This window comes from Carlito syrichta, unplaced genomic scaffold, assembly GCF_000164805.1.
Source record: "Carlito syrichta isolate Samal-C Ts95f unplaced genomic scaffold, Tarsius_syrichta-2.0.1 Scaffold305878, whole genome shotgun sequence".
NCBI classification, from domain to species: Eukaryota; Metazoa; Chordata; class Mammalia; order Primates; family Tarsiidae; genus Carlito; species Carlito syrichta.
The window spans coordinates 259742-278620 of NW_007249974.1; the positions used below are offsets into that span (position 1 = coordinate 259742).

An 18879-nucleotide genomic window follows, 5' to 3' on the forward strand; every position below is an offset into this window, starting at 1 on the left:
GAATCTGGGCCCAGAGAGACTGAGGCGCTCATTTGAGGTGATTATGCAGCAAAACCACAACTCAGATCTGCTTCTCACACTCGTGTTTTTCTAGCACAATATACTGCTTCTCATTGATAAAAGGAGTGATATGCTGTATTGTTACTCATCTGGAAAGAGAGAATGTACCTGCAGATGTATCCAGTTCAGTCAGCATGCTTAGGTTCAGGTCAGCAGGTATTAACTAAAGAAGCGATTCTTTTTTTTTTTGAGACAGAGTCTCACTCTGTCGTCCAGGCTGGAGTGCAGTGGCACACTTACGGCTGTCACAGCCTTGACCTGCTGGGTACAGGTGATCCTTCCGCCTCAGCCTTCCAAGGAGCTAGAACTACAGGCATGTGGCACCACACCTGGCTATTTTTTGTTGCTGTTGATTTATTGTGGAGACAGGTCTTGCCAAGTTGCCCAGGCTGGTCTCGAACCCATGGGCTCAGGCAGTCCTCTCACCTTGGCCTCCCAGAATGCTGGGATTACAGGCTTGAGCCACCATGCCCAGCCCATAGTTCTTACTGGAAACTGGGCAAAGCTCAGGGTCATGGAAAGGACTCACTTATCGCTGAACTTCTGAAATAATCAAGGGTGAAGTGAATTTACTGTATAATTACCAAAACAGGAAGAATGGGCTTAGAATAATACTATTTCTTAATTATAACTATTTTATTATTCCTTACAGAAAACACATATTTGAAGTCCTTAAAAGAAGAGTCTCATTTAAATGTAAGCTTAAAGCACCACACTATTCTAAATGTCTGCCAGTGTACACTACTAATCAACCACCACTCACTGTGAAATTGAAGTAACACAGCATGATGGTTTTCAACAAAATGTTCTGACAATTACTAAGATGTTAATCTCCTCTCACAATGCATATCAAAAACAAAGACATTACACAATAAAATATGTAATTTAGGTTTTAAGAAAAGTGGTACAGTATACAGTAAATAGACTGCCAAAAATAAATGCTGCCAACAATATGAATTTCTCACTTTGTTAGACTATATAAAAAAGGACACTGAAATGCAAAATTATTGAACTGCAGACTTAAAATAGTTGAGGTCTAAACTTCAGAATGAAAGAAAACCCCACTCTACATCTCTATCAAAACAAATATATCATGTAAGATTCTTTTTTAAATATCTTCTATCTGTGTGTATATATACATATATACAGCCATGTAATACTGTTAATTAAATCCATAGTTATATTTATTTAAGTAAGAATTAAATAAACTGCCCAAATGGTGATTTTTATTTCACAAAATGTAAGTATTTTAAATCACAACTTCAGGGTGTTATAATGAATACACAGGTTTCTTAGACAGGATTAACAAGCATATCTTTAAGAATATATTTTCATCTATAGGTCAGGTAAAGCTTTATTAATGAAAAACACTTTTAACAGTACAGAAATACAAGTTTCAAAAACAAACACATTCAGAAGATCTGCTGTTCAAATAATATTTTTTCAAAACCAGGTGGAGGAGTATGATAAAATTCACTGAACTGGCAATCCAAAATTGCACTGTCATCAACTAGGGAACAGAAAAAGAAAGAAGATAAATTAGAAATGAATGCCTTAATTTGAATGAATACATAATTATAAATGGTCTCCATAATACTATAATATTAATAGGGAATACAAATAAACACATTTGCTGTCCACATTACAAAACATGATCTTGTACACAAATATTCATAGCAGCTTTATTTGTAATGGCCCTAAACTGAAAACCCTAAAATTCATCAACTTGTGAAAGGATAAAGAAATAGTGATTATGCCCAGAATGAACTTACTATGCAGCAGTAAAAACTATGGATACATGCTATAACATGGTTGAATCTTAAAATAATTATGCTAAGTGAAAGAAGTCAGACAAAAAAAAATGAGAACTGTATAATTCTCTCTATGTAATACTCTAGAAAATGCAGGTTGATAATCTGCAGTGACAGAGTAGATCAGTGGTTTCCTAGTTGGGGCGAGGGTGGAGAAAGGTGAGTGGGAAGGATACAGGAGCAGAAGGAAACTCTTGGGGTGATAAATATGTTTATTACCTTGACCCCAGTGATAACAAAACAAAACAAAGCACCACCATAATGCAAAGCAAGCAGATAATGAACATTACTGTCAAATAGTGATTATTCCTGGGGTGAGGATGCAGTTGTGGCCGGGGCTGCATCTGAGCCACCGAAAATATTCTATTTCATGACCTAACTGGCAATGATGTGGGTGTTCCCTTGACAGCTAGTTGTTAAACTGCACATATATGTTTAATGTGTATTATTATATACTTCATATTTCATGACAAATGCAGAAAAAAATTTAAATACTGGATTTGACATTCATGAAGTTACCAGTGAATAGTAGTTTTAGGAGAAAAGAAGACTAATGAAAACCTTAACTAAAAAGTAAATCACAAGCTTTGGTTGTTATCATATTATTAAATATTTGTATTTGTTATTGTATACTTTTCTGACGTCCCAGTATATAATCACTAATACCACTACATAGAAAGTTACTATAAAAAATTAAGTTTTATTATAACCCAAATTTAAGAATTTAAAGTATTAAATGAGAAAACTTATATTTTTAGATTAAAACCAGAGGTAGAAAAATCATTTAAAGTTTATAACATGTTGATTTAAAGTTTATAACATAAAAAATAAAGCAGAATTATAATTATAAAGGCATTGCAGGGTTTTTTTAAAAAAAGAGATAGAAACCATATTTCTTACAGATACACATATTTATTAATAAAAATGACAAAATGGCATTTGCCTCAAAACAATCCAAGGAGTAGAAGTGAGGAGCAGATGCAGCATGGGGTATAAATGAGACCTCAGGTGATAACTGCTTGATGCTGGTTATGGGCAGATAAGGGTTTATTACATTATTCTCTTTACTTCTGTACACATTTGAAGCTTTTTATAATAAAAATTAACATAATTAAGTCTATATAGTCATTTCTTAAGTTACATGATTCTTGGAGGGACACACTTGCACAGAAAATCATAGCACTTATATGGCTATCAAAAGCAAAGCAACCAACATGAAACTATTCTAAGACACAGTTTCTCTCAGGAGAGCTTTAACATTTAGATAATTTTATAAAAAGTAATTAAATGTTCAATCTACATAACATTTCCATCCTTACTTCCAAAATATTCTTTTTTTTTTTTTTTTTTGGATTCGGCGTCTCTATTACTCAGGCTGGAGTGTGGTGGCATGATCACAGCCACTACAACAGCCTCAACCTGTTGGGCTCAGACAATTCTTCTGCCTCAGACTTCCAAGTAGCTGGAACTATAGGTGCACCACTATGCCTAGCAAAGTTTTGATTTATTGTAGAGATGAGGCCTTGCCATGCTGCTCAAGCTGGTCTTGAACTCCTGGGCTCAGGCAATCCTCTTGCCTTGGCTTCCCAAAATGCTGGGATTACAGGTGTGAGCCACAGTGTCCAGCCCAAAATAGTCTTTATAATTACACTTCCTGGTCATCTAATCCTTCCTAATAACTTGCAGAAAAAGCTTTGAAAATTCAGTAAAGCTTTTCGAAACTTTCTAAAATATGAGATGACAAGAGGAAAAAGGAAGTATAGTTACTACACATTGAAGTATAATAATTGTATTTAGCAAGTTTTTTTTAATATGGGGGGAATAAAAACTACCCTAATTCTGCAAAATGGAACTGTAATACCCTACTGAATACATCTTATATAATAATGTCCTTATTAACAACTAGTCCAGACTTCTGAATGAGAGTTATAAAATTAATATACATACCAACCAAAAGTTAACATATATCTAGTAAAACATTAGAAATATTTTAGCTTACCATAAACAACTGGATACACTGTTCCTCGTATACCTGATGCTGGACAATGCATGTTTTTTCCATTCAAATATACATTTAATTCTACATGGTCATATGTAATACCCTATGAAGGAAGAAATATAAATGTTCCATTAAAAACCTGGATAGACAGAAAGCACTGATTGGGAAGTATGCAAACACAAAAAACTAAACATAGGGTCATAATAGTTTTCATCAAGGGTTTATAATTTGGTAGAACTGAGTTAAAAATAATTAGCAGTGATTATAAGGAGGGAAAATGTCGGGTAAAAATCACAAGAGTCCATAATAAAGGTAAAACAAAGCCAACAGTCTAAATCCTATTATTACAATGAATAAACTGGATTTCATATTTTGAATATTAAGATGATGTGAGTACTGCATACTATGAACAGAGAGGCCTCCTAAACTCACAGAGAAAACACTGTTTTCTCTCTACAGAATTTGATCTTATGATGGGGGCAGAACCATGAGGTTTTCATCAGTAGGGTTTACTACCTGTCACTGTTTTTAAGTTGTGAAGAAATGTCTTTATAGAACTCATTTCCAAGAAAAAATTACATGTTACCATATCTCTTTACCTTGGTTTCAAATATATTATGTAATACCAAGGTAAAGCTGATGTTTACAATATAATTGGTAATTAGGATCAAGGTAAAAAATAGAAAAATAACTCAAAAGACTTTTTTAAATGTACATTATTGATGGTAAAAAAAATCCCAGATTAGTAATAATAATTATTAAGATGCTGGAAAACACTTAGCCCATAATATATAGCAAGCACTATTCCAGGTATTTCATATTAACTCATTTAGTTCTCAACAAGATAGTATTATTAGTCACATTTTGCTGATAAGGTAGCAAAAGCACAGGAAGGTTAAGTAATTTACCGAAGGCTGTACAGCTAGGAGTGGAAGACTTAGACCCATGCAATATGGCTTCATAATCCTTGCTCTTAATCACCATGTCACACTACGTCTCTTTAAAATTTTATATAATAGTTACTAACTGATGACAAAAAGAGATCTTTCCCTTGAAGAATTAAGAATAGACAGCAGAGATCTTTCGCAGAGAAACCATCACAGATCAAGAAGCAATTCCCTTCAAGGATTTCTAGATTTCTGACTGTGGATCAATTCGATCAACTTCAAAGCCTTTCAGAGATAGAAAAAGATGATATAGTCCATGTAGTCTCTCTCTTTACAAGTAAGACAGCAAAAGCCCAGAGAAGCCAAAGTGATAGGTGCCGTAAAAGATTCTCCTCAGGCTGAGGCAGAAGGATTGCCGGAGCCCAGCAGATCAACGCTGGGGTGGCCGTGAGTGTGCCACTGCACTTCAGCCTGGGCAACAGAGAGAGAATCTGACTCAAAAAAAAAAAAAAAAGTTCTCCTCAATTCTTAGCAAAGCCAGGGTTAGGTTAAACAATTATTAACAACGAAGGGATATTGAGAAAGATGAACAGTAAATGGATTGCCTTTTTAAAATTTTAGTTTATGAGTTTATATATAATAATAAAGCTAACTGATGGCTGGGATTAGCTTTTCTAATGAAGAGGTCTGTTTTCATTTAAAAGATAAAAATGAAGTTACATGAAAAATTAAGCATGTTACTGTTTTTATGGGACTGTCAGAAATCTAGCAATTCAGACCAGCAGGTTGTAATTCAGGTACTCTTCATCACCCAGGGGTAGCACAACCCACTGCAAGCAAGTACATTTTAAACCCAAGCGTGACACTTAACAGTAGATCCCAACACAATGCAAAAAGTAAGGAAGGATGTGAAACTTTCCCAGAAGTTTAGTTCAAGTATTTTCTTACCTAATCTATTCTAGGATCAAGAAACTGTGTTTGAGTTTGCCGTAATGATACCAAAACATCCTATATGTTCTATGCATTTATCAGTAATTGTGTGCATGTTTAGTGAACAGATTCTGAAACAAGACTGCCTGAACTATAATCTTTTAATCACCCTCATAAAGACGTTACTTAACTTCTCCTAATCTGTAAAATGGGGTATTAATACTTCCTATTTTATAAGGTCATATGACATTAAAAAATTTAATCCCTGCCAGGCACTTAGGACAGTGTCTGGCCCATTATAAATGCTATGAAGCCAGGCGCGGTGTTCATGCCTGTAATCCCAACACTTTCGGAGGCAGAGGCAAGATGACTGCCTAAGTTCAGGAGTTTGAGACCAGCCTGAGCAACATGGCGAGACCTCATCTCTACAATAAATCAAAAAATTAGCTGGGCATGGTGGCGCATGCCTGTGGTTTCAGCTACTTGGAAGGCTGAGGTAGAAGGATTGCCTGAGATCAGCAGGTCAAGGTTGTGGTGACCATGAACGTGCCAACTGCATTCCAGCCTGTATGACAGAGTAAGACTCTGACTCAGAAAAAAAAAAGTGCTACAGAAGTATTTGTTATTATTATACTTATTACCCAGAATGCTTATAAAAATTCTATAAAATTAAACTGAAAAATGCATTTTTAGAATGAAATTTGTACTTTTCAAAACTCTGTATAAAGGAAAAAAATAATCATAAACTACTTCATGTATGCCTTCCTAGTTCTGTAGTAAATCATGCAGGTACTGTATGATTATTGTCTGAATATAATCATATAATCATTTGGTTAGACATTAAGAACTTATTTTTTTAAAATTTTTCCTCAGAGAACTGTGCATTGCCTGAAATGAAATTCTAAACTTATGAGAATGTTTCTCCTGTCTTACAATCCATCCTACTTTTCCTATGCCACTGTCAACAATTTGGTAAAATTTGGTAAAACTAGGAAGATAAAGTTAATATGGCAGGGGAATGTTTTACTTTTCTTGACGCTGTATATATTTCATATTTTTAGTTCTACTTTTATTACAATAAGCATGAAAACTCAAAGTCTAACTTAATAATGCTAACTAAAATGCATTCTCAAGTCTGTCAAATTGTGGTATTAGTCATCTCCATGAATGAGAGAGGAAGGCAAGAATAACACAAGGTAGAAGTCCAGTACATCAACAAAGAAAAACATGTTACTGATTATCCTTTCTTATGTTTGAGTTTCATCTTTTAGTGTAAACAGGTTGACAGCATCAACTTGACGTCAGGATTTTTTTTCAAGAAATAACCATGTGAATAAGATGTTCCATATTATGGACATCTGGCAGTGATCTATAAATACAGAACCAAGTATTCCAAAAGAAGAACAGGGTAGGACAGATTTTAAAAATGGTTTATGCCTTTTGTCTCATTTTTTTCTTTAGTCAATTTAGGAAAAAAGTATCCAACAATTAAAAACTTATTGTTGTTCATATTTTTTAAATGGCAGAAAAGAGAAGATCAGATCATAATTAAAAACCTTAATTTCCATACCTTTCTTCATTCTTTCTAAAATTCTGTATCCTTTTTTAATTCATCAACTTGGATTTAACGTGTCTGTGTCATCTTATTATTAGAAACTTTCCCTCATTATTCATCGACACCTTTCAACTTGATATCAGAGCTGGAAACTCAAGGTTCTGTGTACAAGGGCACCTTGGCTCAAGGTGGCTCTAGGACTCTGTTCTCAATCAATAGCTAACGGCCTGAACCCAGTGGATGAGGATTTTGGATAAGGCAGTGTGAGAGGAAGTGTCTGGAAAAGACAGAAAGGGATCTCTGGATTACATTTTCAACATGGTAGCTTTGGTACAGAGTTAAATATAGCCAGCTGGAAGTAAAAACAGAAACATCTTAATAACATGTAACTTTTACGATCTTCCGCTTTCTACACTTGACCTTGGCCAAAAGGCTGAGAAGTGATACTATCTTGTTTTCTAAAAAAAGCTTTTCTATAAACAAACTTTAGAATTTTTCAGTCCTATTCTTTGAAGATTTTAATTAGATTAAGTTTAGTAAAAACCACTTCTTCTGATAAAATGCTGTAATTCTCTAATAGAAGTTTATAACAAATCAAGTAACAAATGTGAAAATTTCTCTAAGAGATATCCAGTATCAAAGACACCTCACATCTTCTAATATGTGTCAAAAAACTTTAAAAACTGTGGGCCAAGGTTTCTCTAATGTGAGAGAAGCAGGAAATGTTGGTCAGTAGCCAATCTGTCATTAACTCCCTACAGTGGAAATAAAGGCTCACCCTGATTTTCCTGGCCAGTGGCAGCTCTAAAAGGAAAAGTCAGAGGTAGGTGAGGCAGCAACCTCTGCACCAAGGGCCCTCTTTGGAAAATGCACCATCTCATGAGATCCAAACCCAGTGCTTTCAGATTCAAACCACCAACTCCCAGGCCAGACTGTATATACTAACAGCAGTTCAAGCTTAATAATGGACAGTGGAAAGCAACTCCACTAGGGCACTCACCACCACATCTCCCTCCTGGGGAAGGCTGTTTGCTGGCAGCCTGTTTTTCTCTTCATTGTTGTGGTACAGGGCTCCATCATTTCTCATCACCAGACTGTGCACGTCTCGGCCAAGGGGAATCTGATTCAAGTTAACTTTCTGAGTTGCAACACCAATACCCCAGATTCCTAAAAATATAATAGTTTAAATGCTCCCAGAATCTGAAGAATACCACTATAAATGGAGTCATTTTAAAAGGTGTGTAAACTATTTTTAAAAGAAATGCCATTACTAAAGTTTTTCATTAATCTTTTTAAAAAAATCCTCTTTTAAAAGTAGTTTTATTAGAATGAGCTGTGCTATGTTCTGTACAGATGTATGTGGTCCAGGAGATAAGAGAGCAGCCTTGGAATTGTGCTGAGGATTAGATCCATAATCCATGTATCCATTCCAGTACAATATACAATACTGCCATGAACAATACTGTCATAAGTTAACTAACCTATTATACATAAGTAGCCATGTCATCTTGGGCAAATTACTTAACCTCTCTCTTTCCCTCACCCGTGAACTGTGGATTCTAACAGTACTCACCTCACAAGATAATGAAAAGATAGACCGAGATAATCCAGGTGAAGCATGTAGAATAGTGTTAAGTAGTCCCCCAAAATGGGCAAGCACACAGCAAGTATTCAAAAAACGCTAACTATTTTCATTCTGCTGCTTCTTCTCTAAAAAGATTTTTCAAAAGTCTCACAGTGAAATTAAATGGCCTGGAGTTTTATTTCAAGCTCTACCTCTCAGAAGTGGGAAAACATTGACTTCAGTTTTTACAGCTTTAATGAGTGACAAGTAACATATGTCATGAGCAATATCATGGAGAGAAAAAAATTAATGATAATGTGTAAAATAATTTTCTATCCAACACCTTAAGTTGGTAAAGTTTAAAGCCTTTGGGTCCAAGCTGATTTGGGAGCAAGCGGCTCTCCTCTTAACCAACCAAACAGAATACCCCAAAATACGGATTTTTGTCTCAAATGGTTTCCTGCTAGTTTTGTTTTGGTTTTGAGTCAGGGTCTTACTCTGTCACCTAAGAAGTGGCATGATCATGGCTCACAGCAGCCTCGACTTCCTGGGCCCAGGTGAGCCTCCTGCCTCAGCCTCCTGAATAGCTGGGACTACAGGCGTGTACCACCACGCCCAGTTAATTTTTTTTTTTTTTTTAATACTGGGTCTCGCTTTGTTGCCCAGGTTGGTCTCGAACTCCTGGGCTCAAGCAATCCTCCTGCCTCAGTCTACCAAAGTGCTGGGATTACAGGCATGAGCTTCTGCGCCTGGCCTATCTTTTCAGTTTTTATCAAAATTAGGAAAAATTATAAATGGAAGAAGGCTTAAAGATCATGTTGCCAATCAATTTTTTTTGGATTGAGTGAGACCATCAGAAAGCTGTGTGTCTGGTCTGGGAATGGTGGTTCACGTCCAGAAGGATTGCTTGAGCCCAGGAGTTTGAGATCAGACTAGGCAAAATAGTGAGACCTTGTCTCTACCAAAAAAAAATTACTTGGGCATGGTGGCACACCATGGTAGAGCTGCAGTTCCAGCTATTCAGGAGGCTGAGGCAGAAGGACTGCCTGAGCCCATGATCACGCCACTGCACTCCAGCCTGGGCAATAAGAGTGAGACTCCAACTCAAAAAAATAAAAAAGAAAAGAAAGAAAAAAAAAGAAAGTTGTGTGTCTGGACTTCACTGTCTTGGCCTCCTAAATAATCTGGTCTTATACTTTATCTTCCAAAGTGAGACAATTGTGAGAGTGACAGGAGGTGATCACAGGACAACACTCACTTGTAGACAGAGTTCTACAGTCTCCTTCCTCCTAAAGAACTATGCATGACTGCCTCAAGTTTTCCTTGCAGAATCAATGCTACAAGCTACAACAATTCATTTTTTCTAGGGATTTAACTGAGGAGAGTATCCCTTACAGAAAATTGGCAAAAAACGAGTAGAGATTTAAGACTAAAAAAAAAAAAAATTGCTTCTTTTGAGAAACAAACATGCTATACTTGAGAACTTAGTACAGTAACCAGGCACATTTTGCAGCCAGTGAGCTAATTTATTTTATTATTTATTTATTTAGTTTTCTCGAGTTGGAGTCTCACTGTGGTGCCCAGGCTGGATTATAGTGGCACCCTCACAACCACCGCAGCCTCGACCTGCTGGGTTTAGGCGAGTCTTCCTCCTCAGCCTTCCAAGTAGCTGAACTACAGGTGTGCGTCACCACACCCAGCTAATTTTTTAATTTTTTGAAGTTTCATCAAGTTGCCCATGCTGGTCTGGAACCCGTGGGCTCAGGTAATCCTCTCACCTCCACCTCACAAAGTGCTGGGATTATAGGCATGAGATGCTGTGCCCAGCTGTGAGCTAATTTATAATGGAATGAAGGACAGATTCAGATTTATTTCATATACTCAAGAAAATCAGTATTTAAAATTAATTTAGAAAATAAGCCTTAGATGCTAGGTGCGGTGGCTCACGTCTGTAATCCCAGCACTTTGGGAGGTAGAGGCGAGAAGATTGCAGGTGTTCAAGACCAGCCTGAGCAACATGGCCAAGACCTCAACTCTACAGTAAATAAAAAAATTAGCCAGGCATGGTGGCACATGCCTGTGGTTCTAGCTACTCAGAAGGCTGAGGCACAGGGATCACCTGAACCCAGCAGGTTGAGGGCTGCAGTGGCTGTAAGCGTGTCACTGTACTCTGATAATAAGCCCCAGAGGGATATTTTATATCGTTCAAGGATAGTAGAGTAAAAGTAGGTGTCATTTAGTCTACTTCTCCTGTTCTGTACGCATATCACTAATGTAGTATTGAACTAGTATAAAGCTTTTATCTAAAAAATTTCCAATACAATACACAATACTGCCATATACAACACTGCCACAAGTTAACTAACCTATTATAATTATCTGGTAGAATTGCTACGAATTCATGAAACAGCACATTTTGAAAAGAGAATACAGACTTTAGACTTCTATCTGAATTTTAAATCTGATGATTGCTTCAAAACACTGAGTCAGGGTTTTTTTTTTTTTAAGTCAGAGTCTCACTCTGTCACCCAGGCTGGAGTGCAATGGCATGCTCGTAGCCATCGCAGTCTCGACCTACTGGGCCCAGGTGATCCTTCCGTCCTATCCTTCCAAGTAGCTGGAACCAGAGGCGCACGCCACCCACCAGGCTAATGTTTTGATTTATTGTAGAGATGAGGTCTCACCAAGTTGCCTAGGCTAGTATCGGACCTGTGAGCTCAGGCAATTCTTTCACCTCACCCTCCCAAAGTGCTGGAATTATAGGCATGAGCCACCTTCCCTGGCTGAATCAGGGTATCTTTTTTTTTTTAAAGCAGAATTTATTGAGAGGATAGGAAAGCTCCCACAATGGGAGAGGATCTGAAAGGATTTCCCTCAATCAGGGTATCTTAACAAGAGTTAAGAGAAACTCAGGATCAAAAGATGGGTTTTATCCTAAGATAAATAGCAAGAGTATGTGTTATTTATATGCTTGACCAACTAAGACGGTGCATCTAGATTTTTGTTAATAATGCTGGTGCTTTACATCTATGCAGCATGTCCTGTCTTTAAAACACTTTCATACATACAGTTCCTGTGAGGCAGAAAGGGCAGCTCCTGCGATCTCCAATTTATAGATGAGGAAAACACCGAGTTTACTAAATGAACTAGTTTACCCAGGATCACACAATAAGAGATAAAAGACCCAGGTCTTCTATGTACGAATGTGGTACTTTTTTATTACCTATTCAATCTTTTTCATATACTAAAAATTACTCTTAATATTTAAGAAACTTAGACTTCTGATAGTAAAATAACATTATACCAACCTGTAGACTGGATTTTGAATTCAAAATAGCTTTTGTTCTGATGTAAAGGTGCACTGGCTAAACAACCTCCTGTTCCACATATTCTTCTTCCATTTTTGACAATAACAACATCTGTTCCTAAACAAAAAAATGCAGATACCATGTAACGTTTTTTATTTTATTTTATTATTTTTTGAGTTGGAGTCTCACTCTGTTGCCCAGGCTGGTGTGCAGTGGCACGCTCACGGCCACCACAGCCTCGACTTGCTGGGCTCAGGTGATCCTTCTGCCTCAGCTTTCCAAGTAGCTGGAACCACCATGGCAGGGTAATTTTTTGATTTATCATAGAGATGAGGTCTCACCAAGTTGCCCAGGCTGGTCTTGAACCCATGGGCTAAGGCAGTCCTCTCACCTTGGCCTCCCCAAATGCTGGGATTATAAGCGTGAGCCACCGAGCTTAGCCAAGTTTTTTATTTTCATATCCAACAATTTAGGGCTATTTTTGTTCAGTTCTAACTCTTAGTGCACAAAAAAAGAGACATTATATGCACTTTGAAATGTAAAAATATCAATACATTATTTTAAATATTTAATTCACTATTTTTTTCCTGCGAGAACACTTATTTGTAATATTCATGTGTAGCCACAAGTCTTGTTAATTATGCAGTTTCTTCTTTTGTTTTTTTTATTATTTTTTTCCACTGTGTAACCCACTTCAGTGCCAGCAGTCTATGGGCACAGAGGCCAGGCAATGATTCGAGGACAGTCTACTCTGGTCTGGGGTACTCTGAAAAGCCCAGAGGGACAGGCCAGTCATAAATCCAAGTTTCAATAAACTGTAATAGCTCTGAATTATACTGAACATTTAAAACATTTTTAAAGTGGAAATAGACTAATTCCTTTAATTTTTAGCTAATAAATGAATGTGCTTTTATAAATCGCTTAATTTAAACCAAAACATAAACTCAAGAGTCTAGTAAAATCAATACAGTTTTCAATTCTATCCAAATGAATTAAAACAGTCTATTAAAAACCAGTTGATGGCCAGGTGCAGTGGCTCACGCCTGTAATCACAGCATTTGGGGAGGTGGAGGCAAGAGGAATACCTGAGCCCAAGGGTTCGAGACCAGTCCGGGCAACTTGGTGACCTCATCTCTACAATAAATCAAAAATTAGCCAGGCATGGTGGCACGTGCCTGTAGTCCCAGCTACTCAGGTGAGGTGAAAGGATTGCCTGAGCCCAGGAGGCGGAGGCTGTGGTGAGCTATGATTGTCATGATCATGCCACTGTACTCCAGTCTGGGTGACAGAGTGAGATCCCCAACTCTGGAAAAAAAAATATTGCTATTCCAGTCCCGTTGCAAATATGTAAACAAGGTTTGAATATCCTTAAATGCACTTTATTCTCATGGACAATTTTAGTTTTAGCTCAAACATTTATAGATGAGTGACCTCAGTATCAGTTCATTTTCAAATCTTGATTTAGGAAAGCATGTCTATCAGAGAATACAAAGAGACTTAACATAATTCCAAAATGTAAGAAATAGTCCATAACATTGATGTATACAACTCCCAAAGCCTTTGGCCAATGTCACCACTTTACTAGTATTAAGTGCACAAGCCAGGTAGATCTGGATACCAGAACTGGGTGGGACTCCTGCAGAGGGGTTAAATAAAACTAGGGCATAGTAACAAAAGGTTGAATTCATATTCTAAACAAAAAATTACTTAGGACAAATACATAAGAGAAATAAACAATTTTTAGATTCTGTCATAATTCTAAACTGGTTAATTTGAAAGAGAAATAAAGTAAAACTAAGATCATACTATATGGTTGTTAAAAATTCATTAGACTCCATTTTTTTCTAATTAAAAAACGTTAAGAAGTCGGGCTTGGTGGCTCAGCCTGTAATCCCGCACCTTTGGGAGGCTGAGGTGAGTGGATTGCCTGAGCCCGCGGGTTCGAGACCCGCCTGGGCAGCGAGACTTCATCTCTACAATAAATCAAAAATTAGCTGGGCGTGGTAGCGCATGCCTGTAGTTCCAGCTGCTTGGACGGCTGAGGCGGAAGGATCGCCGGAGCCCAGCAGGTCGAGGCTGTGGTGGCCCGGAGCGGCCACTGCACTCCAGTCTGGGCGACAGAGCGAGACTCCAACTCAAAAAAAACAAAACAAACAAGACAAAACAAAACAAAACAAAAAACGTTAAACCCCCAATTCTGGGAAAGTACCTTTATAAATAATGCTGGGTGTGGTGGTTCATGTTTGTAATCCCCAGCACTTTGGGAGGCTGAGGTGACAGGATTGCTTAAACCCAGGAGTTTGAAATCAGCCCAGGCAACATAGTGAGACCTCATCTCTACAAAACAAACAAACAAACAAAAAAAAACCCACCACCACCAAAAAATTAGCTGAGTGTGGTGGCATGTGCCTGTAGTCCCAGCTACTTGGGAGGCTGAGACAGAAGGATAGCCTGAGCTAGGAAATCATGGCTGTGGTGAGCTGCGATTGTCATGATCATGCCACTGCACTCAAGCTTGGCTGACAGAGTGTGATCCCAACTCAAAAAATAACAACAACAACAACAACAACAACAATCATAATTTGCATCTGGTTGCCACACGTGCCTGTAGTAATTTCAACTGGAGAGCATCCTCCTTGATGACAAAGACCATATACAATATTTGGCATATGCTACCAAATAACTGATAACGAAATAATGAGTGAATATGCTGTGCTAAGCACTTTGTGGTAGATATATAGCATCTGTTCTCCTTTTCCAGACAGACTTCCCTCTGGAGAGCAAGACTTCTAAGGCAGCTGCCTCAATCTCTGGCTTCAGGGGTGCAGCATTTGACCTAGGTCAAGTCAATCAGTGCACTCCACATTTTTTGTGGATTGAGTCAAGAATAGTTATATGATGTAACCAACTACAGTCAGAGAGCCTCAAGACTTCTGCAGAGAACAATTGGATAAAGACACTCTCATCCTTGCTGGACCTGAATGAGGAAGCTAATTGTCTAGGAATCTGCTGCAACTGATCATGGAAGCCTGTCTTCAGGAATAATCAGCAGAAGGCAGAGGAAGTAAGTAAAAAGAAACCAAGTTCTTGGCAGTACTGAGTCTTTCCTGAAGGCAGTGCTGACATACTTTTTGGTTACATGACCCAATAAATTTCCTTCTTTGTTTAAACAATTTTAAATTGTAGTTTTTACTACTTGCAACTGAAAATGCACTAAGTGGAACACATTTCCAAGAATTATGCAAATAAGTTGTATTGCTTTTCTTAACTGGCAGTTTTCTATGGTCCCCTATACATACTAAAACCTTGTAATCACAAGCTTCTACAGCAGATAGCTTATTATCTTGGATATGATCCTAAGATACTAAGTTAATGGAAGTAGTAAAAGACTCTCAATATAGTCTGCTCTGAGCTGGAACCACAGGAATAACTCTGAAAATGGTATTATTCTCGTCTTCCGCATCATTTCTTATCTCCAAAGCATTGTTAGGTACTGAGATGTTTTATATAGAAAGATGAATATATTCAGAGAACATTCTGGAGTGTTTATGACTTAACAGGGAATCACTTTATGCTTATTCTATTTCTCCTTAAGTACAAAGATATTCTGTATTTGGATCTATGTGATTTGTGTAGTGTAATTAATTATTGGTACTGCTTAGACAGTCAAGGCAAATGTGCATGTAGCCTGAATGCCTTATAAATATAGCTAGAATATGTTTTAAAAACCATTAGAAATTCCTAAATGAGTGGTATCCCTTTCAGAGTAGCTACTGAAAAGTCAATTCACAAATAAAAGCAGAATATATGGCATTAATGAAGAAAATGCCACAGAAAATTCCAACAGGAATTCCAAAATGGTTTTAAGTAATGGAACATCACCAAAATAAGTGACAATCCTAAGAGTTATAATTTGGATACAAAATGCATAGCCTGGCTGGGCATGGTGGTTCACGTCTATAATCCCAGCACTTTGGGAGGCCAAGGTGAGAGGATTGCCTGAGTCCATGGGTTCGATACCAGCCTGGGCAAATTGGTGAGACCTCATCTCTACAATAATTAAAAAAAAAAATTAGCCAGGTGTGGTGGTGCATGCCTGTAGTTTCATCTACTTGGAAGGAAGAATAGCCTGAGCCCAGCAGGTCGAAGCTGTGATGGCCATGTATAGCTAGTGGATATTCAAATCTCACCTTACCATTTGAGGATTGAGTAAGACAACATGTAAGGGGTCTGGCTTACTGTCTGGCTTACTTCACTGTACTCCAGCCTTGGCAACAGAGTGAGACTCTGACTCAAAAAAACTAAGTAAATAAATAAATAAAATGTATAGGCTATTTTATAAAAAAGCAATCAAATTCTTTAGGTTATCTAATTCACATAACCTTCCACATATCCAAATGCTTGTGCACATATTTTCAAGTCAAGACCAATGTATGCTTGAAACATACTCTTCTTCTAACTCAACAACCTTTTCCTCTCATTTTATTCAGGTACTCAAATTCAAATCAGGCTCCTACATGATTGAAATTAATGGAAGATAGGTTAAGAAAAAACTTCCTTGGCTGGGTGCAGTAGCTCATGCCTGTAATCCCAACACTTTGGGAGGCCAAGGCAGGAGGATTGCCTAAGCCCAGGAGGCTGAGGCTGCAGTGAGCCATAATCATGCCACTAATCTCCACTCTAGCCCAGGTGACAGAGTGAGACTCCAACTTAAAAAAAAAAAAGATCTTCCATGCAGGTAGAAAATTCAGGGGTGGCACTAGGTTAACTTCATTGAAATTAGTAGCTGATAGTTGCTGGATAGCTTTGGAGAAAGAAAAATACAATGGAACGAGTATTGACCAGTTCTTTCTAGAGAAAACAGAAGCCAGAGAAAAGGAATACTGTAAAGAACTGACTGCAGGAATTCAAGAGTCTGGCAGTAGAAACAGGAAAAAGAACTAAAGCTGATCATAAGTGCAGGAACTATGTACGGTTGTCTTTTGCTGTATTCCCAGCACTTATAACACCTGATAGTCACGTATTAAATATCAGTTCAGTAAATGAGTAACTGAAATGGAAATGGAGAGCAAAGCACAGATGTCCTGGCCCTGACAACCCACTGGGAGGTCCTGCCAGCAGGTTGTACAGAGGGACACTGGGAGCCAGGCCTCATCCAGCACAGGGAGGTCGATTGACAGGACTTGTGCAAGTGACAGCTCTGGTTTCCTGAGTGCTTGCTGTGTGTCCGACAGTAAGCCAGAACCCTTACATGTTATCTTACTCAATCCTCAAATGGTAAGGTGAGGGAGATTATAGGATTTGAACATCCACTAGCTATACATGATGATGGATAATTTAAAAATATTAATTTACATATGTATTAAGGCTCTGTACTACATCTGGAAGATCTAAGAATTAAAAGTAAATGCCCACATACATGGTAGTATAGAATTATCACACTAAGTATGTGCTAGAAAAATAGAAATATAATAGGTGGAGTGTTCCAGAATTATAAAGAATCTGGGCAGGAGAAGGTTTTGTTATCCACATGAAGAAATGCCTTCTTAAGGCTGGGCTCGGTGGTTCAGCTTGTAATCCCAGCACTTTGGGAGGCCGACGTGAGTGGACTGCCTGAGTAGGTGGGTTCGAGACCAGCCTGGGCAACTTGGTGAGACCTCATCTCTACAATAAATAGAAAACTAGCTGGGCGTGGTAGTGCACGCCGGTAGTTCCCACTACTTGGAAGGTGGAAGCGGAAGGATCGCCTAAGCCCAGCAGGTCGACGCTCGGGTGGCCGTGAGTGTGCCACTGCATTCCAGCCTGGGCAACAGAGTAAGACTCCAACTCAAAAAAAAAAAAAAAAAGCCTTTTTATTTCAAGGCACTGTGCTTAAGACAATGACAGGTGTGGGAAACTTCAAAAGTGCAGAAGTATAGTTAGAATAAAATAATCCACAAAAAGGACAGTAATCTAGCTGAAATAGTTATACTGGGAAATCTCTCCTAGAACCACATTCTAGAAGCATGAAACGATATGGGAAAAGTCTAAGAACAGCAACAACAGTAAAGTGGTGAAAGAGGCTATGGTGGGAGAGGAAGAATGCTAAGATAAGTAATATGGTCAGTTGGAACTGGAAAGACAATACACAGATGCAAAGGGCCAAAGTGCAGTTTTGCTTTGTAACCGCCTGACCTGTTGCGAGGAGGCCAGTCAGATGAAATTACAGCACTCCTAACAATGACTAAGGAGTCAGGCAGTGGGAGGTTTTAGTTGAGCTGGCATGTCCTGACCTGAGGTGTGACTTGGGGCTTCTGCAATCTGCCGTGTTTTGACTTTAGGAAGAGAGAGGAAATTTACTTCCAATAAAACAAGCTTCAGTCTGTAAATGACGGGGCTAACGAGAAACAACCGTCTGTCAGAGAAGAAGGAGGAGCAAGACCCGACCCAAAGCATTCTGAAAATGTGCAGTTCTGGGTGGGGCGCGAGAGGAGGGCGCTGTTGGAGGGGTACCAGCGCACTCCCCGCTCCGCTCGCCTGGGGACACGTGACACCTCGGGAGGCAGCTCCGAGATTCCCGTGGAAATGGGAGGTCCACGCGCCCACTCCCGATGACAGGCACTGAGAGGGCCACTCAGCCTTCGACACAGAGCCGGGCCCTGGTGGAGTCGGCCCGCGTCCGGAGAGATCCGCGAAACGACAAGGTGTCGGGGGCAGCGTCGCCGGCCGGGCCCGGGAGGAGGGCGGCGCGCGACCTTCCGACCCCGCAGGTCCCCCGGCCAGCCG

At 38.7% G+C, this 18879-nt stretch overlaps 1 protein-coding gene across 2 annotated transcripts in view; it reads right to left on the reverse strand.

Annotated features, from left to right (window-relative positions):
* Window positions 1-674: 674 nt before the first annotated feature.
* SPRYD7 (SPRY domain containing 7) overlaps window positions 675-18879 on the reverse strand; it is an 18595-nt gene continuing 390 nt past the window's right edge. Inside the window, exons 2-5 of one of the 2 annotated variants that reach the window (XM_008062899.2) lie at window positions 12115-12231; window positions 8243-8409; window positions 3871-3973; window positions 675-1570 (exon numbers count right to left, since the gene is read on the reverse strand). In XM_008062899.2, coding sequence (XP_008061090.1) covers window positions 1473-1570; window positions 3871-3973; window positions 8243-8409; window positions 12115-12231 — 485 coding nt within the window. In that variant the 3' untranslated portion in view covers window positions 675-1472. The remainder of the gene's footprint in view (window positions 1571-3870; window positions 3974-8242; window positions 8410-12114; window positions 12232-18879) is intronic. The other variant, XM_008062900.2, reaches the window with a different exon arrangement.